At 42.2% G+C, this 21497-nt stretch overlaps 1 protein-coding gene across 2 annotated transcripts in view; it reads right to left on the reverse strand.

Moving 5' to 3' along the window:
• Positions 1–10385: 10385 nt before the first annotated feature.
• LOC112229532 (solute carrier family 45 member 4) overlaps positions 10386–21497 on the reverse strand; it is a 78272-nt gene continuing 67160 nt past the window's right edge. The window contains exons 5-10 of one of the 2 annotated variants that reach the window (XR_002950190.2): positions 19847–20026; positions 18459–19642; positions 18050–18149; positions 16623–16834; positions 11262–12334; positions 10386–11123 (exon numbers count right to left, since the gene is read on the reverse strand). Coding sequence is in view for 1 of the 2 variants with exons in the window: in XM_024395413.2 (XP_024251181.1) it covers positions 11972–12334; positions 16623–16834; positions 18050–18149; positions 18459–19642; positions 19847–20026 (2039 nt within the window). In the remaining variant the exon portion in view is untranslated. Of the gene's footprint in view, positions 12335–16622; positions 16835–18049; positions 18150–18458; positions 19643–19846; positions 20027–21497 lie in introns of both variants that reach the window. The other variant, XM_024395413.2, reaches the window with a different exon arrangement.

The raw sequence follows: 21497 nt of genomic DNA on the forward strand, positions 1-21497 counted from the left end.
TCTAAAAATAGTGAATCCTCACTGCAGAAACAATAAATAGTCCAATCAGGTCCACGCTGATTTGTTTCAGTGCGTAAAAAATATGTACTTGTTTTTTTTGCAGGCCATATAATAATTTGGCCAGGTGAGTTACCATTTTATTTGAGCGCGCATTTCACTATCTGACATAATGGTATCCAACCTTTTGGGCTTTACATTGGAGATTTGCTCATTTTTCTTCGTTCCAGCAAAGATTTGTATAACTAAGCCAAGATAGACCGGAGCCTGTAGTTTCCAATGGGAGAAAAGTTATCATAGGGCAGACCCAACCACGAGCTAGTGAGATCCTATTGGCGTGTTTTAGCATTTATTTGCATATTTCAGTTATGGAACGCCTACTCTGTGAAGTGCACATGTGCAATAACTCAATTCCCCTTGCACTCCTTCTAAACAACGCAATTTTATTTTTTACTTTGTCAAAGGATAAAGTCTAAAAAACGCAGTCCCCTATTTGTTACAGAGTCTATATTTGTAAACAGACAGCTGTATGGAGATCAAATGTTTAATCGATGAGAAAATGTGCAGAATTTCAGCCAAAATCTCTCGCACCGTCTTCTCTCACTGCCGGCAACTGTGCTTCCTCTCATCACCATATTTGGTAGTGAGTGGAAATGCCAAGCGGATGCTTCACATTTAAACATCCGGTGATCTGTGGATCTAGGTCGATTTTTAAGCGTTTTGAACCAAAAGCCCGTTTGGGAGCCAAATGAGCCGGCTCCTTTACGTGAGCGGAGCGGGATGAGCTGCATTGACTCCCCTCCTGCTCAGCGGATGCTCGCAGGAAAATACATAATGAGCATAGAGAAGAACAATACATGTTTAGAACTGATCATTGATGGTATGATGCATGAATGACTGCAATTCATTGATTATTTAATGTACTGATGGACACAGCTTTGTAGAACCAAAACATACACAGCCTCTGCTCAATAAACTCTAGAGCAGTGGTTCTTAACCTGGGTTCGATCGAACCCCAGGGGTTCGGTGAGTCAGTCTCAGGTGTTCGGCGGAGGTCAAGACACACATCCAACTCATATGATTCGTGATGACACGCCCCGCTTGGCCATCATTGGCTGCAGGTGATCACACTACATCACTTGGCCTATCTGTGCTGCAGGGAATTTGGTGCGCTCAGTAGTCGACTTGTGACTGTTGTGATGGTACGTCTTGTGATTTCTTTCTTAATATTTTAATCCCTTCATACTTACTATGTCGAGCAAAAAAAGAAAGTGGTCGGACGAATATGTACAATATGGATTCATGTATAACGGAACGTGATGGGAGTCAGCGTCCTAACTGCATGATTGCAATGCCAAGTTGAGCAATTCTAGTCTAGCACCTGCAAAACTAAGAGAACCCTCCCTTAAGCTGCATGGAGATGGAAAATACAAGAACACAACGCTCGCTGAATTCAAGGTGAAGAGAGACAGATTCGATGAAAAGGCTACTCTGCCTGTTCTCGGCTTTGTACCCATCAACAAACTGATCCTCACAGCATCATAGGAAGTTGCTTACCTGATCGCAAAGTAGGGCAAACAACACACGATTGGTGAAACACTCATAAAACCAGCTGTGTTGAAGATGGCGAATATAATGCTGGGAAAAGAGGCTGAAGTTAAGTTATCCCAAATTCCTCTTTCAAATGACACCATCAGCGACAGAATAGAGGACATGAGCAAAGACATCTTGGCTCAAGTAGTTGCAGATCTGATTTCAAGCCCGGCAAAATTCAGCCTTCAACTCGATGAGACCACAGACGTTTCCAATCTAAGCCAGCTTGCTGTATTCGTGTGCTATGTGAAAGACGATGTGATAAAGGAAGATTTTTTTATTTTGTAAGCCTCTTACAACAACAACTAAGGCAGCCGATGTGAAGAAACTTGTGGATGACTTCTTGGAAGACAACAATTTTTTGTGGGATTTGGTTTCTGCAGTTTGTTTGGACGGAGCTCCAGTCATGCTGGGAAGAAAGTCTGGTTTTGGTGGGCTAGTGAAAGCCGATGCACCACACATCATTGTTACGCATTGTATTCTGCACAGGCATGCGTTGGCAACAAAAACCTTGCCTCCAAAACTGGCAGAAGTATTAAAAATTGTAGTGGAATGCGTGAACTATGTGCGAACTAGTGCTCTGAGGCACCGCATCTTCAGTGCGCTGTGTAAAGAAATGGGCTCTGAATTCGAGGTACTTTGCCGTGCGTGTGGAATTAGCCCTGTTTTTGCAAGAGCACCAACATTGTCATGCAGATTGCTTCAAAAATTCTGAGTTCATTCTCATTTTAGCATACATGGCTGATATCTTCGCAGCTCTCAATCATCTCAATCAAAAGATGCAGGGAGGTGGAGTCAACATCATCGAAGCGGAGGAAAACCTGAAGGCTTTTTTAAAAAAGCTACCGTTATGGAAACGATGAACAGAGAACGATAACTTCGCAAACTTTCCCCTGCTGGACGACTATGTAAGTAAGATTGAAGATGTATCTGGAATCGGAGACATTTCTGTACCCGCGGAACTGAAGCAAGCAATTGCCACGCACTTATATGAGCTTGCAAAGTCTCTCGACGGATACTTCCCTACAAGAGAGTCATATCCAGCATGGGTGAGACAGTCGTTCACGTTTAGTGTTGAGACAACAGATGTCAATGATGAATACCTCTATGAAATCATTGAAATTCAGCAGAGCCAGGTTCAACAGCAACTCTTCAGAACAACAACGCTTTCAACGTTTGGTGTCAACAAATGGTAACGTACCCTGTTATTGCTGAGAAAGCTCTGGAGATTTTCATTCCGTTTGTTACAACATATCTTTGCGAGCAATCCTTTTCGAGGATGCTGGACATAAAAACGAAGAAAAGGAACAGACTTTGTTGCAAAAATGACATGAGAGTGGCACTTGCCAGGGTGAAGCCGCGCATTTCTGGACTGATCTCTGAAAGGCAACAGCAGAAGTTACACTGATTTGCAGCAAATATTCATTATTATGTTTTTGTGTGAAAATCATGTTTTGATGATTTTGTTCTTTGAACACAGTGATGTTGATGCACGGTTCATTTTGTGCACCAGTAAACTATGTTTTGAATTTGAAAAAAATCATATTTTATTTTTCCAATTAAGAAGGGTTCGGTGAATGCGCATATGAAACTGGTGGGGTTCAGTACCTCCAACAAGGTTAAGAAACACTGCTCTATAGCGAATTGTTTGGGGGGCTGCAGTTCGTGAACAACTGCTTATTGTATTGCCTGGCAACACAAACTCCTATTTCCCAAACGCTACACCACGCTCACGGACGTTAGTTTCTTTTCTGCGAGAAGTATCAAAGATAGAACACATAGAGACCCAGATAACATGCACCTGTTTAGGTGATCAAAAAATACTATTGACATTTAAATGAAATTATTTAAGAGTCCTGTGTAGTATTTTAGAATGTTGATACTTTGTGCAAGGCAATTGATAAGCATTAAAAACTTTGTGGATGGAACTTCCCGAGTGGTGCAGAATTTCTACAGATGGTGGTTCGAGACCCGCACAATTGGCCCAGCGTCGTTAGGGTAGGGTTTGGCCAACCGGGATGTCCTTCTCCCTCAGCACTGTAGCGACTCCTGTGGCGGGCTAGGCGCATGCACGCTGACATGGTCACCAGGTGTATGGTGTTTCCTCTGAAATGAAATGTTTTTTTTGTGGATGGATATAATTTGTATGTATAAAATGTGTAATAGTAATATTAAAAATGACTAAAATCGGGTAATTTTGTATACATTTATTTAAATTAGCATTGGGCCGCTTCTGGGGGGATTCTGGTAAGATGCCGGCAAAGTAGGCTGAATTTTGGTAGACGGAAATGGCCCAATATACTTGGGCCGATTCTGTGCTGTCATTCATTTTGATTAAGGGCCGAGTCCGACACCTGATTCTGGGCCGATTCAATCAGTTTCGGTCCCCCTAATGAGGGCCGCTTCTGGACCGATTCCTCATTGCTAGCTGGGTGTGCAGTATTTTTTTATGTATTATTTTGTACATTGTTAAGCCAGAAAATCTTAAGTGTTAATTCATACAGCCGGGAATCACTATTGAATATCAGAGAGACGTCACCAGCACAACCAGCACTACGACCAAGAATACAACTTTTCCAAAGCGGATCCTTTGTCTGTACCTCCCAGGGCATTTGAACTGATTCCAGAGGTCAACCCAAAACAATGCTGTCAGAGGAGAGGATGCCAGAGCGGTCTTCTAGTGAGGCTTTGGATGCGCGCACACCACCCACCCTTACCGAGTATATTACTCGCTAATGTCCAGGCCCTAGTTTACAAAGTCAACAAAATTAGGACTAGAGTTGCTTTCCAAAGAGATATCCGGGATTGTAACATACTCTGTTTCACAGAGACATGGCTAGCTGGGGACATGCAGTCAGAGTCCAGACAGCCAACAGGATTTTCAGTGCATCGCGCGGACAGGAACAAACATCTCTCTGGTAAGAAGAATGGCAGTGGTGCATGTTTCATGATTAACGACTCATGGTGTAATTGTAACAACATACAAGAACTCAAGTTATTTTGATAACCTGAACCTAACCACTAACACAGAGAGGCTGCTGCCTACATACATACTTGAAATCATTGGCCACTAACACTTTATTATTAATGCCACTTTAATAATGATGTTTACATATCTTGCATTACTCATCCCATATGTATATTGTATTTTATACCATCTATTCCATCTTGCCCATGCAGCTCGGTCATTGCTCATCCATATATTTATATGTACATAGTAGCAAAATGCTTGTGCTTCTAGTTCCGACCATGCAGTAATATCTAACAAGTAATCTAAAAATTTCACAACAACAACCTTATACACACAAGTGTAAAGGAATGAATAAGAATATGTACATAAAAATATATGGATGAGCGATGGCCGAACGGCATAGGCAAGATGCAGTAGATGGTATAGAGTACAGTATATAAATATGAGATGAGTAGTGTAGGGTCTGTAAACATTTTATAAAGTGGCATAGTTTAAAGTGACTAGTGATACATTTATTACATCCAATTTTTTATGATTAAAGTGGCTAGAGATTTGAGTCAGTATGTCAGCAGCAGCCACTCAATGTTAGTGATGTCTGTTTAACAGTCTGATGGCCTTGAGAAAGAAGCTGTTTTTCAGTCTCTCGGTCCCAGCTTTGATGCATCTGTTACAAAAAGGACCTCGCCTTCTGGATGATAGCGGGGTGAACAGGCAGTGGCTCGGTGGTTGTTGTCCTTGATGTTCTTTTTGGCCTTCCTGTGACATCGGGTGGGGTAGGTGTCCTGGAGAGCAGGTAGTTTGCCCCCGGTGATGCGTTGTGCAGACCTCACTACCCTCTGGAGAGCCTTACGGTTGTGGGTGGAGCAGTTGCCGTACCATGCGGTGATACAGCCCGACAGTATGCTCACGATCGAGGCATCTGTAAAAATTTGAGAGTGATTTTGGTGACAAGCCAAATTTCTTCAGCCTCTTGAGGTTGAAGAAGCAATGTTGCACCTTCTTCACCAGGCTGTCTGTGTGGGTGGGCCAGTTTGTCCGTGATGTGTACGCCGAGGAACTTAAAACTTTCCACCTTCTCCACTACTGTCCCAACGATGTGGATAAGGGGGTGCTCCCCTCTGCTGTTTCCTGAAGTCCACGATCATCTCCTTTGTTTTGTTGACATTGAGTGTGAGGTTATTTCCCTGACACCACACTCTGAGGGCCCTCACCTCTTCCCTGTAGGCCGTCTCGTCGTTGTTGGTAATCAAGCCTGCCACTGTAGTGTCGTCTGAAAACTTGATGATTGAGTTGGAGGCATGCATGGCCATGCAGTCATGGGTGAATAGGGAGCACAGGAGAGGGCTGAGAACGCACCCTTGTGGGGCCCCAGTGTTGAGGATCAGTGGGGTGGAGATGTTGTTTCCTACCCTCACCACCTGGGGGATAGCCCATCAGTCAGGAAGTCCAGGACCCGGTTGCACAGGGCGGGGTCGAGACCCAGGGTCACAAATGACAGCTCCAATATTCTCATGACTCTTTCGAGTTTTCAGTTCCTTATTCGACGGTAGGTGGCCATGTGTGCTCTGGGCATTACTGACTCAAATTAACAAAATTAGTCTAATGATTCGTTATTTTTACTGAACAAGTCAAAAAGATCCGAGTCAGTAAAAAGACCCGAACTTCCCATCACTAGCTCAAGTGAAGCAAAAGTACCACAGCTTGCTGGTGCTGGTTCTTCTTCTTCGATAATTTGGCAGTCCGCAAACAAACGTTACAGCTGCATGCCGCCACCTACCGTACTGGAGTGTGTTAATCACAGTTCACAGACAAAATTAATAAAGAACCAAACAGAATCACACTACTACACAGGCAGCTACTATTGGCAACAGTTCAACAGCGTATACTGAGAGTTCATCTGTTAGTCTTTGACATATCTCCATATCAAATTGAGGAATGTAAACGCCTGCTTCTGTATGACCACTATCGGTTGCTGGCTCCATACAACTTCCTGGTAAAAAGGTGGCTAATAGCCTACACAGATTTAAATTGGATTCAGGAGTAATAGCCTATGTATGCTGACAGACAACTAATTGAAATCAAACGTGTTAAAAATGTATTGCGATTCAATTGAGAGTTCTATTGTAGGCTACAACTACAATCATATGTTACAATTAAGATGACTATAAGAAGAATGTATAGGACTGCTGGTTGCTATGCAGTTCAACTCGACCATCCAGCGGCAAGAAAAACAAATGAAATACAGAATAGTATTCAGGGGTGAGAAATGTAACAGTACATCACCACAAGGTGGCAGCCTTGTATAAGGGACTGTTGACAACATTCACAGACAAGTGGACATTTTTGTCCTCAAGGTGTCGTGTACATTATGTATGGTAGATATGATTTTATGTCCAAGTCATAGTATTGCAGTCTGGTAGATTTCCAGTAAAAAATGTTTAGCAAATATACCCATTGGGTCAAGAAGTATTATAAATTGGGTGGTTCAAGATCTGAATGCTGATTGACTGACAGCCTTGGCATATCAGACATTATATACAACTAATGTAGCCTATGACAACAACCGTTTCACCTTATCAGAAGCAAACATGCTCTTACAGAGCGTGGCTTTAATTGAAATAGGAAGCTGTGGTTAGCTCACTTTGCCTATCTATCAGTTGGATTGACCTGTGGTTTGACCTCAGTGATGGGCCCTTAAGTGACTAAGACTTTAGTATTGTGGGACTGGAATATGGTGTGGTGGTGTCACTATTCCCTCTCCCATTTTGTATTCATTTGATATCCCCTGATAAATGATGTTGTTGAGTCGCTTCATTTGTCCGTCTAATGCACTGATAGCTGTTGTGTCCGCTTCTTCATCTACAAGACCTTCGGACTTACTCACGTTGACCTAAAAACAAACCACCCTCTAACGTTAACATGACTTTATATTACGCTTGTACAGTTTTTCAGAGATGCTGGTGATGCAGTTTATCAGTATATGTGTAGATACATATCTAATAGTTAGTCTTCAAAATGCCATGTATGAAAGTGTAGTTTAATAATAAAGAGACAGAAGCTCTTTGGTTATTAAGAGTTTTTTTAAAGGTGCATTCAATACAGTGTTCTTCCATACTTCTACATATGAAGGCTCAAGCATATTTACACAACGTATATAGTACTTTAAAAAAAACTAATACAAATAATCAGCTTTTTTATAGCAGCAAAATAAACTAAAATAATATTTACAACTTTCATGACAAGGTATATAGTACACTGCAAATACTCTGTTTTCCCCATTACTAAATCTAAAGTAACATCCATGATTCATTTCATTAACAGAAAAAAATAGGTATATGCAACTCACATTGTCCTAAAATCAGATGATCTTATAAAAGGTATCTTTAACATAATGAGAGATGAATAATAGCATTTTCCAATCAAAAGCAACCACAGGGAAATTGATCTTAAGAACTAGGCCTATATGTATTCAAAGATATTTCTGTGTAAAAATATGTACAATTAAATGTTGGTAATGCAGCGCGACCTCAAGCTTTGAAAGTAAAGTGAATTGTAAACCAGATGATTGTGGAGACGTAGGAACAGGAAAAACTGAGGTGAGATTGAAATCTAACACGCACACACACACTCATTCGCACACACTCATGTGTTTCAAACACATTCCAGTCCTCTGATTACTGTAACATGCCTCTCTTGCATTTGTTACAACTGTAAATATCTCTCTTTATTTGTATATCTTTAAATAAAGTGAAAGTGTCCATTTAACGAGAAAATATCTAAAAATAAATATCCACAGTTTAGATTTTTTTTTCTTTTGCAAGATTATTCTTTTTTTTCTTCAAACTTTGTATGTGCAAGTTCTGTGCAATGTCAGACCCTCTACCCATCACAAAACAACAAAGATTTTACATTCATTACTTTTTCATTGTCACCTGATGGAATCAAGGAAACTCCAACACCCAGCAGGCCTTTCAACGTAGGCCACTATCTTAACATTCCAGAGTCAACGGCAAGAGGATCAGGAAAACTTTCATACACTTCCTTGTATCTTAGAAACACTCAAGTTGCACTTCAAGTATTCAACAAGGTGTGGTTCTCTTAAAACCAAACCAATACTATGCTTCTTTAGCTACGAGTACATGGTTGTTGTTTTTCTTTTTCATATAACTATGATACACATAGGCTACATCCACCCAGGCAGTCTAAAAGTTCACCTGACCCCAGTCTTAACACTTCCACCCTTGCTTACTGAGGCAGAAAACATTATTGCAACGATTGACAGATTTGTCAAAAAACTTGATGCTCCGTTTGTTTTCACTTCAAGTTTGGTATAAATCTCCTCGACACTGAAAAGATGTCAGCTTATTGTTTTTCAGTTTTACACTTATTAATAAAGGTTAAATTACACTTGCACAAATCTACCTCTATGGATTAACATGTATCCTAAACAAGAGACGACAGAGCGATGTACTCTAACTGTTTAATATAATAAACACGTAGTAGAAGGAAGCCATATCTCGTATACGGTAAGTATTCCTGTAGAAACACAGCCAACCTGGATAGTTTTTGGGTCGTCCCAGCTCTAGAGAGCGCTAAGAAGGCTCTGGTTAAACCTCCTGGGACCTGTCACAGCAGAGACACGTGGACCTGTAAAGCCATAACCAGCATATACGCTCAACGCAACAGACACACCAGCTGGACATTTAACCCCAATGAGTTTTACAGTGGAGCTCTACTTCCTCCACTTGCTTCCACCCTCAGCCCACCATGTCTTCTATACAAGAATGAAACTGAGCCCCCATTCCAGCTCAGGGTATACAGTGCATTTGGAAAGTACTCTGACCCCTTGACTTTTTCTACATTTTGTTGTTACACTCATCAATCTACACACAATACCAAACAATGACAAAGCATTTTTTGCAAATGTATAAACTCCCCCTGGAAATATCACGTTTACATAAGTATTCAGAACTTTTACTCAGTACTTTGTTGAAGCACCTTTGGCAGCGATTACAGCCTCAAGTCTTCTTGTGTGTGACGCTACAAGCTTGGCACACCTGTATTTTGGGAGTTTCTCCCATTCTTCTCTGCAGATCCTCTCAAGCTCTGTCAGGTTGGATTGGAAGCGTTGCTGCACAGCTATTTTCAGGTCTCTCCGGGGATGTTCAATCGGGTTCAAGTCCGGGCTCTGGCTACTTAAGGACATTCAGAGACTTGTCCCAAAGCCACTCCTGCATTGTCTTGGCTGTGTGCTTAGGGTCGTTGTCCTGTTGGAAGGTGAACCTTCGCCCCAGTCTGAGGTCCTGAGCGCTCTGGAGCAGATTTTCATCAAGGATCTCGCTGTACTTTGCTCCGCTCATCTTTCCCTCGATCCTGACTATTCTCGCAGTCCCTGCCTCTAAAAAACATCCCCACAGCATAATGCTGCAACCATAATTCTTCACTGTAGGGATGGTGCCAGGCTTCCACCAGGCGTGAGATTTGGCATTCAGGCCAAAGAAGTCAATCTCTGAGCTCTACGGACAATTCGTTCAACCTCATGGCTTGGTTTTTGCTCTGACATGCACTGTCAACTGTAGGACCTTATATAGACAATTTGAAAGGCACACACTTATGTCCAATCAATTGAATTTACCACAGGTGGACTCCAATCAAGTTGTAGAAACATCTCAAGGATGATCAATGGAAACAGGATGCACCGGAGCTCAATTTTGAGTTTCATAGCAAAGGGTCTGAATACTTATGTAAATAAGGTATTTCTGTTTTTTATTTTTAATACATTTTCAAAAATGTCTAAACCTGTTTTCGGCTTTTTCATTATGGGGTATTTTATTTAGATTGATAAGGAAAAAATTCAATTTAATCAATTTTAGAATAAGGCTGTAACGTAACAAAATGTGGAAAAATTGAAGGGGTCTGAATACTTTCCCAATGCACTGTATGTAGGCCATGCAGAGCCAACATGGCGGGTTAGCATTTAGCTAGGGCTGCTTCCGAGCACAGCACAACTCGCCACATGGCCCAAACCATGCAGCAACCAGGTTTCTAAAATGTAAACAGACTACAAAAGTGAGAGGATATTACTCTTCTTTTAAGACCCATTACTTCATTTTCAATCAGTTAGAAACTGAAAATAGAAGACCTATGTGGTAGGAAAAGAACCAACTTCAATTCCTGCACAGTTTAAGTTCTGCCTAGGGGCTCCTCCCCCAACCCTCCATCTAACCGCACTCCCACATTTGACAAACATCTAGCTAGTTTTAGTAACATCCTCAAAAAAAGGACAACAGCTGAAATTGTGCAGCGAGGGACACAATCCATTAACATTGCTTTTGAAACAAGAAAAAGAAAAATAAGTAGTAGTAAGGGAAATTAAGCGCAAAATCTGTTTCTTCTCACTGAGACAGAAAAGCGCTCCTCAGCTTCTCTCCTTTGTTTGGTATGCACTCCTTCGTAACTCCAACGCAGCACTGAGATTCTTTCTCTTGAGCATTTTCTTAAAGTGTTTCTGTTCTCCGTCAATGGTAATGCCCTTGAGGACGTGATCTCCGAAGGATTTATACTGAAAGGTGGAAAATAGGATCCTTAGTATAAATTACTAAAGAGGATAAAGATATCTATGTGTAGATATAGTGTAACTGGTCTTAGTATGTGACAACTTAGTATGTGCTAAAATAAAATAAATAAGAGAACTATTTACCAAACAATGCCTTCTTTCGCTCCTCACTTTGGAGATGCTCTCCTAAAGAAGAAATCTCCTCCTTATACCTGTGCCGTTTTCTCTTAAAGCCACTAAAAACCTTTAAAGTCCAAAAAGTAAAACATCAACCCTGTAAATTATACCGGGCCTGGCCACATTTGGTGATTACAATGTCCTTCTGCAATATCATGTCAAAAATATATAGAGTAAAATAAACTAAATAAAATGTTCAATCAAAAGGAAGAGCAATTTTCAGTATTTTCAAATGATTCACTTACTAGAAGAATAAAATATCTCTTAAACTATTTTTGTCTTGACCCATGAATGGAAGTGCAAGAGTGAAGTGCATGTCTTTTCGAGAGATCCCAGTTCAGCGTGTGAATGACGGTCGGTCGCGTGTGTATCCATTGTCCCCTGATCTGTCCTATCCAGTCGGACCGCCTTGATGGCAGCTCCTGGTGGCCCTGAGAGGGAGAGATGATTGTCCTCTCCTCGCCACACCACAGTCCTGAGACCGCGACACATATTAAATGAAAAAAGTAAAAATGAAACTTTAAAACATCCTGGCCCATGTGTCTCAGAGAAAGAGCAGGTCGGTCAAGCCCATGCCATGCAGCACAGTCTTCGGTGGCGGAAAAGGGAATGTCAGTTTTTATTTATATTTTTTGTTGATGTCGTTTGCATTGCTATGGTAACAGTAACTCCCTCCATCACAGAGTGGATTCGCACTCCACTTTACAAGTAGTGGTGGCGGTGCCTTTCTTGGTCAGTTTTAGAACACTGGGTTTCTCTGTGCCGCTGTTATCAGAGGAGGGCCCTGTTAAAGCTTTCTGCTCACCCTTGGCCTCCGCATCGCCGTGGCTCGGGTAGATGACCAGGAACCAGGCGGTGAGGAAACCCAGGAAGGAGCCGCCGGACGCCACCATAGGGATGACCCGCACGCTACCTGTGGCGTCCACCGCCGCGCCCAGTGCCGATGCCACTAGGATCTGGGAGATGTACACCTGGCATGACAGGATGGCACAGTCGATGCCGAAGCCCCGCTTGGAGTTCCCTGGGCTGTGGTGGATGTACTGGGAGAGGGGGAAAGGGGGAAGAGAGAGGGGAAAGGAGGGAAGAGAGAGGGGGAAAGGGGGAAGAGAGAGGGAAAGGAGGGAAGAGAGAGGGGAAAGGAGGGAAGAGAGGGGGAAAGGAGGGAAGAGAGGGGGAAAGGAGGGAAGAGAGAGGGGAAAGGGGGAAGAGAGAGGGGAAAGGAGGGAAGAGAGAGGGGGAAAGGAGGGAAGAGAGAGGGAAAGGGGGAAGAGAGAGGGGAAAGGAGGGAAGAGAGAGGGGGAAAGGGGGAAGAGAGAGGGGAAAGGGGGAAGAGAGAGGGGAAAGGAGGGAAGAGAGAGGAGGAAAGGGGGAAGAGAGAGGGGAAAGGAGGGAAGAGAGAGGAGGAAAGGGGGAAGAGAGAGGGGAAAGGGGGAAGAGAGAGGGGAAAGGAGGGAAGAGAGAGGGGGAAAGGGGGGAAGAGAGAGGGGAAAGGAGGGAAGAGAGAGGGGAAAGGGGGGAAGAGAGAGGGGAAAGGAGGGAAGAGAGAGGGGAAAGGAGAGAAGAGAGCAGGAGAGAAGAGACATGGTATCAAATAATTGCCAAGTTGTCATTGTAAAATACAAGTTTTTTTTTTAACTGACTGACTTGTACCTGGTTAAATAAATTATAAAACATTCTTCAGAGATTTGTATATAATGGAGCTATGATATTAACCTGTATAACCTGTTCCGGCATGTTCTGATGGAATCTGGCCTTTAAATGCTCTATTAGTCTTGGCATAGTGACATAAAGGTTTACGTTTCTGGATCTTTTTATGGCTTGACACCACAGCATACAGCCTGGAGGTTATCATAACAGTCAGCAGATGAAACATTACCACTGTCTGTTGGCATCTTCAAATCTGTCCTCTTGGATATGGGCCTGCAATTAACGTCCTTCAGCAGATGTTACCTCTAATGTCTAGTGTATGTGATTTAAAGTGTATCTAATGAGACATCAACTACGTACCCTATGTATACTAAACAACATCTTGGAACATGTGGTTTTAAAAAATCTTGACGCCAAATGTTGTATGGATTGCTGCCAATGATTTGATTAACCTGATTTTAATTCACACTGTGTGAAAAGTGAATAGCATTTCTTCTGAACATCATCTGTTATATAATTGATACAGTCTACTAACTAACCTGTTATCAGCATGTTACTAACTAACCTGTTATAGTGTGTAATTAACTAAGTAACCTGTTATATCAGTGTGTTACTAACTAACTAACCTGTTATAGCAGTGTGTTACTAACTAACCTGTTATCAGCGTATTACTAACTAACCTGTTATATCAGTGTGTAACTAACTAACTAACTAACTAACTAACTAACTAACTAACTAACTAACTAACTAACCTGTTATATCAGTGTGTTACTAACTAACTAACCTGTTATATCAGTGTGTTACTAACTAACTAACTAATTAACTAACCTGTTATACCAGTGTGTAACTAGCTAACCTGTTATATCAGTGTGTAACTAACTAACCTGTTAAATCAGTGTGTAACTAACTAACCTGATATCTCAGTGTGTAACTAACTAACTAACTAGTTATAACTAACTAACCTGTTACATCAGTGTGTAACTAACTAACCTGTTATATCAGTGTGCAACTAACTAACTAACCTGTTATATCTGTGTGTAACTAACTAACTAAACTGTTATATCAGTGTGTAACTAACTAACCTGTTATACCAGTGTGTAACTAACTAACTAAACTGTTATCAGTGTGTAACTAACTAACTAACTAACCTGATATTTCAGTGTGTAACTAACTAACTAACTAGTTATAACTAACTAACCTGTTATCTCAGTGTGTTACTAACTAACTAACTAACCTGTTACATCAGTGTGTAACTAACTAACCTGTTATATCAGTGTGCAACTAACTAACTAACCTGTTATATCTGTGTGTAACTAACTAACTAAACTGTTATATCAGTGTGTAACTAACTAACCTGTTATACCAGTGTGTAACTAACTAACTAAACTGTTATCAGTGTGTAACTAACTAATTAACTAACCTGATATCTCAGTGTGTAACTAACTAACTAACTAGTTATAACTAACTAACCTGTTATCTCAGTGTGTTACTAACTAACTAACCTGTTATATCAGTGTGTAACTAACTAACTAACCTGCTATATCAGTGTGTAACTAACTAACCTGTTATATCAGTGTGTTACTAACTAATTAACTAACATGTTATATCAGTATGAAACTAGCTAACCTGTTATCTCATTGTGTTACTAACTAACTAACCTGTTATATCAGTGTGTAACTAACTAACTAGTTATATCAGTGTGCAACTAACTAACCTGTTATATCAGTGTGCAAGTAACTAACCTGTTATATCAGTGTGTAACTAACTGGTTATATCAGTGTGCAACTAACTAACCTGTTATGTCAGTATGTCACTAACTAACTAACCTGTTATCTCAGTGTGTTACTAACTAACCTGTTATATCAGTGTGTAACTAACTAGTTGTATCAGTGTGCAACTAACTAACCTGTTATATCAGTGTGTCACTAACTAACCTGTTATATCAGTGTGTTACTAACTAACTAACCTGTTATATCAGTGTGTAACTAACTAGTTATATCAGTGTGCAACTAACTAACCTGTTATACCAGTGTGTAACTAACTAACTAACTAACTAACCTGTTATATCAGTGTGTAATTAACCTGTTATAGCAGTATGTTACTAACTAATTAACTAACCTGTTATATCAGTGTGTAACTAGCTAACCTGTTATCTCAGTGTGTTACTTACTAACTAACCTGTTATATCAGTGTGTAACTAACTAGTTATATCAGTGTGCAAGTAACTAAACTGTTATATCAGTGTGTAACTAACTAGTTATATCAGTGTGCAAATAACTAACCTGTTATATCAGTGTGTCACTAACTAACTTACCTGTTATTGCAGTGTGTTACTAACTAACTAACCTGTTATATCAGTGTGTAACTAACTAGTTATATCAGTGTACAACTAACTAACCTGTTATATCAATGTGTAACTAACTAACTAACTTGTTATATCAGTGTGTAATTAACCTGTTATATCAGTGTGTTATTAACTAATTAACTAACCTGTTATATCAGTGTGTAACTAGCTAACCTGTTATCTCAGTGTGTTACTAACTAACTAACCTGTTATATCAGTGTGTAACTAACTAACTAGTTATATCAGTGTGCAACTAACTAACCTGTTATATCAGTGTGTCACTAACTAACCTGTTATATCAGTGTGTTACTAACTAACTAACCTGTTATATCAGTGTGTAACTAACTAGTTATATCAGTGTGCAACTAACTAACCTGTTATATCAGTGTGTAACTAACTAACCTGTTATATCAGTGTGTAACTAACTAACTAACTAACTAACTAACCTGTTATATCAGTGTGTAACTAACCTGTTATATCAGTGTGCAACTACCTAACCTGTTATATCAGTGTGTAACTAACTAACCTGTTATATCAGTGTGTAACTAACTAACTAACTAACTAACCTGTTATATCAGTGTGTAACTAACTAACCTGTTATATCAGTGTGTAACTAACCTGTTATATCAGTGTGCAACTAACCAACCTGTTATATCAGTGTGTAACTAACCTGTTATATCAGTGTGCAACTAACCAACCTGTTATATCAGTGTGCAACTAACCTACCTGTTATATCAGTGTGCAACTAACCTGTTATATCAGTGTGCAACTACCTAACCTGTTATATCAGTGTGTAACTAACTAACCTGTTATATCAGTGTGTAACTAACTAACTAACTAACCTGTTATATCAGTGTGTAACTAATGAACTGTTATATCAGTGTGTAACTAACTAACCTGTTATATCAGTGTGTAACTAACTAACCTGTTATATCAGTGTGTGTACTAACTAGTATAGATCCTTACCTCTTTCATCTCATGGTATTGTCCCAGGAGTACTAACTAGTATAGACCCTTACCTCTTTCATCTCATGGTATTGTCCCAGGAGTACTAACTAGTATAGATCCTTACCTCTTTCATCTCATGGTATTGTCCCATGAGTACTAACTAGCATAGATCCTTACCTCTTTCATCTCATGGTATTGTCCCAGGAGTACTAACTAGTATAGATCCTTACCTCTTTCATCTCATGGTATTGTCCCATGAGTACTAACTAGCATAGATCCTTACCTCTTTCATCTCATGGTATTGTCCCAGGAGTACTAACTAGTATAGATCCTTACCTCTTTCATCTCATGGTATTGTCCCAGGAGTACTAACTAGTATAGATCCTTACCTCTTTCATCTCATGGTATTGTCCCAGTAGGGCATAAGGGCAGTAGGAGATGCTCATGGAGATGATGCCCATGCTGCTGATCATCACCATGGAGACATAGACGTTGGGGAAGATGGCCATGACGGCCGTACCGATGGAGAAGCCCAGCGTACCCAGGACGTAGATAACCTTGATGCTCAGGTCAAAGTTGTCCAGGTACTTCTGCAGTAAGGCTGAAATAATACAATATAATAGTTTATAAACAAGGGGAGGCCAAATCATTTTATAAAGCCCTTTTTACATCAGCAGTTGTCACAAAGTGCTTTAAAGATACTTAGCCTAAACCCACAAAGAGCAAGCAATGCAGATCAGAAGCACAGTGGCCAAGGCCTCAACCTACAAAGACGCCTAGATTTCATATGGCCTCGTATAAAAGTTGGTTTAGTTACAAGAGAGGTGACTCCTGTAAGTCTTATCCACACTGTGGTTCAACTAGACGACATTCACCATAATTAAGTGACCAGTAATTAGTAAAGATTTCCTCTTGTGACTTACGCTGGGTGTTTAGGTGCTGGGTTGCTGTACAGTTCTTTGTGAATAGTCCAATTATAAAAAGCACTACAATTTCTTTTGACTAATTGAGTGACTGTATCACTTGCACAGATCATCTCAGCTCACTGGCTTGTCATAGTCTAACCGTCCAGCATGCGAACAGAGCGACAGATAGCACATTGGCTGCAGACTGAGCACATTGTTTAGAAAGGACTTTATGACTGCCTCAGAGCACACAGACCTGCACAAGCCTGTGTCTGGGCCCTGTGCGCTCAGCCTGGTCTCATAGACTAGACGCAACATAGTAAAAGTTAATCCAGGACACTCAACATAGTATGATATGTTACGTTTGGTATGGTTACATAAGACAGATGGTTACTTAGCGTGGGTGGGCGTATAACGCGAACGTCTAGCAACCCAAAGGTTGCAAGTTCAAATCTCATCACGGACAACTTTAGCATTTGCGCTAATTAGCTACTTTTTAGCTACTTTGCAACTACTTACCGTGTTTTAGCTAACCCTTTCCCTAACCTTAACCCTTCAACCTAACTCCTAAACTTAACCCTAACCTTAACCCTAGCCTAGCTAACGTTAACCAGCTAGCTAACGTTAGCCACCTAGCTCAAATTCCTAACATACTGTCGTTTTTGCAAATTTGTAACGTATTGTACATTTTGCAAATTTGTAACGCTTACCATACGAAATGTAACATATCATAGTAAATGGAGTGTCTCAGATTTACATACAGAATAAAACGAAATGCTCTGAGACCAGGTTGGTGCACTCAGTCATTGGTCACTTAATTAATTTGTTAGTTTATTAGTTAGTTAGTTCATTCGTCCATCCTTCCATTCATCCATCCATCCATTTATTCTACTCAATGACTGGTCAGTGACCTGAGCAGGAGGCAGCGGTCAAGGCATAGATGACCAGCCCCCAGCAGCCCATCTGAACTCCTTTGTGGTAGTTCTGCAGTTCCGTGGAGTTAGCGGGAGCCTGGAGAGAGGAGGGAAAACAACAGCTTTAGTTAGGGATAGAGAACGGGAGGCCGGTATCCCAGAGGTTAGAGAGAGGCGGGCCAGCAACCAGAGGGTATCCGGTTCAAATCCCAGGTCGGCAACAAAAATCTGGTGGGGAGTGAACTGGCAACCGGAGATTGAGTTTGTGTGATTAATAGTTTTTTATTTGCAGAAGACATCAAAAAAGACATGTACATTTATGTCCAAATAAATACTTTGCCCACATAAATACAACAGGCTATATAATAACGTGGCATATTGGTCCTTGGCGTCCCAGTAGCCTTACCGTGGGGTTGCCGTGATAGATGACCTGGCCCATGAAGTCAGTGTAGAAGACGGCCTCAGCGATGATGGAGAACCAGGTGAGGAGATGACAGACACAGAGCCTCATCAGCTCTGGAGGCATCTTCAGCATGGACAGCCACAGCAGCCTGACCGTGGTCTCCGTCTCCCCCTCCTCACTCTCTGTGTCCCCGCTGGAGTTGGTGTTGCCTGACTGGTGTCGCGCTCTGGGGTTCTGCTGTCTCCTCTTCTGTCTCCGCTGCACCTCGTAGATGTCGTTCAAGCTGCGCGAGGGCTTGATGAGCAGCGCGGCGTTGGCTCGCCGGTAGCGGTAGCGGTGGGAGCCCACGCGGCCGTAGTAGGAGAAGGTGCAGGACGGCTGGCGGTAGAAGATGTGTCGGCGGTGCCGCATGGAAGCGTTTGTGCTGGCCGAGTTCTTCATGACCATGTGGGCATGCCCGTTGGCGCCCTGGCCCAAGCCGTTGGCATGTGCCCGGCCGTTTGGCGTCTTCTGCTCGTTGAGCTGGTTGTTGAGAAGCGCCTCTTCCCCGTCGCGGTCCTGCTCCTGCAGGAACTGGGACAGCCGGCAGATCTTTTTGGAGGTTTTGAGGAGGTCCTGGCTGCCTGTGCTGCTGCTGCGGCGTGGTGGAGAGCCGTGGTAGGACGACAGGCGGTCAGCAAAGATGGAGGGCTCGATGTGAAGCAGGGACAGAGCGTCGTGGTCCAGGTGATCCAGTGTGGCGTCGGCCATTTGCAGCACTGAGTCCGACTTGGACCTCACCATCTCCACATCCAGGAAGTCCATGTCCATGTCGTGCAATGAGCGCCCATCCTCTTCCCCATCACCATCCCTGTAGAACTCATAACGGTCGTAACGATCACAAGGGTCGTAGATGTCGTCCTCTCCGATGAGCTCCATGTGGGGGGTGTTGTGGCCATGAAGCTTCCCTGGGGAGCAGTTGTCCTTGTGGGCCGTGGAAGAAGCGGCGTCGGCCTCCTCGTCCAGCCGGTCCTGCTGGGGGCTGTACCGCTGCTCTTCAATGCTGAACAGATGCAGCGCCACAGAGATAGTGAACAAGATGGCGGCAAAGAAGAAGAGGATCTGCTCCTGGGACTTGAAGATTGAGCCCAGGAATGTGTGGGTCCAGTCCAGACCGCCTAGCGCGTAGCCCACTGCTCCCCCACAACCTGGCCCAGGCACACACATGCAAAATACACAAACACACAATTAGCATCTCTAATAACACAACATAGCATGGATCTCCGTTTCAGCTGAATTTCCTGTTTGAGAATATTCAATTTCTTAAAACTTTCACAGACATCACAGACGAAGGTATGGGCATGGAAACATCCTGAAATACAAGGTGAGTGCTACTAAGACGTGTGCTGTACCAGAGGAGAAGGCGTGGATGTTGAGGGCCATGTCTTGTTCTTCAGTGTCTGCCACATCTAGTAGGTAGGCCCTTATGGGACCCTCTGTTGCGTCTGCACTGAAGTCCAGCACTACTACACCGAGCACCGTCAGAACAATCCCTATGGGCTGGTTATTTGGCACGTCGCCGACGGCAAGTCCTGGAACACAACCAGAGACAGAGTTAGTATCCTAGCTGGTACAACACCTTCAGAAAAACATAGGCTTAATTCACAGACAGAAAGTTCGCCACAGAGACCACCACATCCTGCCAATCCAGTATACATATTGATAAGCTATATCCATCCTAGTTACTTTGCAGCTCTGCAACTATGAGAACACAGCTGTATTGAAAGCAGTAACCCCCTCAACATTTCATGACTAGAACCAAGAAATGTTTTCAAAATAGCTTCTGAACTTTTGAAAATGGTATGTTCGTTAACAGTAAAATATGGCAAGTTTTTTTTCTTAATTTCCTGAAAAGTTTCTGTTTTGTAAATAAGAGGTTTTCATCCAACAGCGACAATAGGATACCTCGTCAGTGTATACTATTTAAAGAGACTCCTACCCTGGTTCACTCCAATGCAGAGCTATCAGTACAAGCGGCACGCGTGAATCTAATTTATCAAAATATCCTCTAAAAATAAACACTAGCCAGAAACGTTGTGCTTCACTGGTGTAAAACATTGTCCCTGTAATGTAAGTGTCATTAGTGTCATTGCAAATCTGGCCTACTGTGAATTATTTCACTGGGAATCTAAACTCTTAGTTGTAAACTCCCAGTTACTACTTCCATCATAACATTGAGCCCAGAGGAACTCCCCATTGCTAGGACACAACAACAAACAAGTCATTATTCCAACTTTCTCATTAAAGGGACAACGCTCTTTGGAAAATATTTAGCCAATTAACAACGACCACAGAGGAAGAGAAGTGTAAAAGTTGAAGGGAAAAAAAGAGGTGTAGTACTGAAGTCTGTACTGTCTGAGTCTGTGTGTAGTCAGTCAGTGTGTATGTAGTAAGCAAAGACTTTCTTCCTGACAATGGAGTGGCTGACGGACCGACGAGCAGCGTGCTAGCGCTGGAGACAGGAAGCGGCTCCAGATAGGCAATGAAAGGTAAGAAAGGGGGCACAACAGGAAACGTTTCCCTGTGAACTGGTTCCTAGTCCTTTCCCATGTCACAGAGACTGACAGGGTTCACACACACCGTTCGGCCCAGCAGGTCAGCGTACACCGGAGTCTGTAGCCTATGACCCACAGCACTGAGACCTGAGCTGGGGGTGATGACGCACAAATAGCCGCTCTGGTAGGGCTATAGTGAGGGCACTGCTCCCTTCCACTACTACCAGACTCTTCAGTACCAATTGGTTGATTATCCTGAAGCCGGGCAGCAAATCAACTCTACGGGATATCTATTGATCTTCCCCTCTGCTGTGCCTTTCAAGCACGGAGCAAACTGGAGCCCTTCTCTCCCCCTCTTCCGCCTGCACAGATAGTGGCACTTAGGATCACTTCCACTGATAATGACAATGAGGAGCCAGTAGGTTAATGTAGGACGTGAAACTCCTGATAGAAGTGGAACTTGATGTGTGTGTGTTGCATTAGAACACTTGACGTTATAGAAGCAGGC

The sequence above is a fragment of the Oncorhynchus tshawytscha genome, linkage group LG31 (assembly GCF_018296145.1).
Source record: "Oncorhynchus tshawytscha isolate Ot180627B linkage group LG31, Otsh_v2.0, whole genome shotgun sequence".
In the NCBI taxonomy this organism is placed as follows: Eukaryota; Metazoa; Chordata; class Actinopteri; order Salmoniformes; family Salmonidae; genus Oncorhynchus; species Oncorhynchus tshawytscha.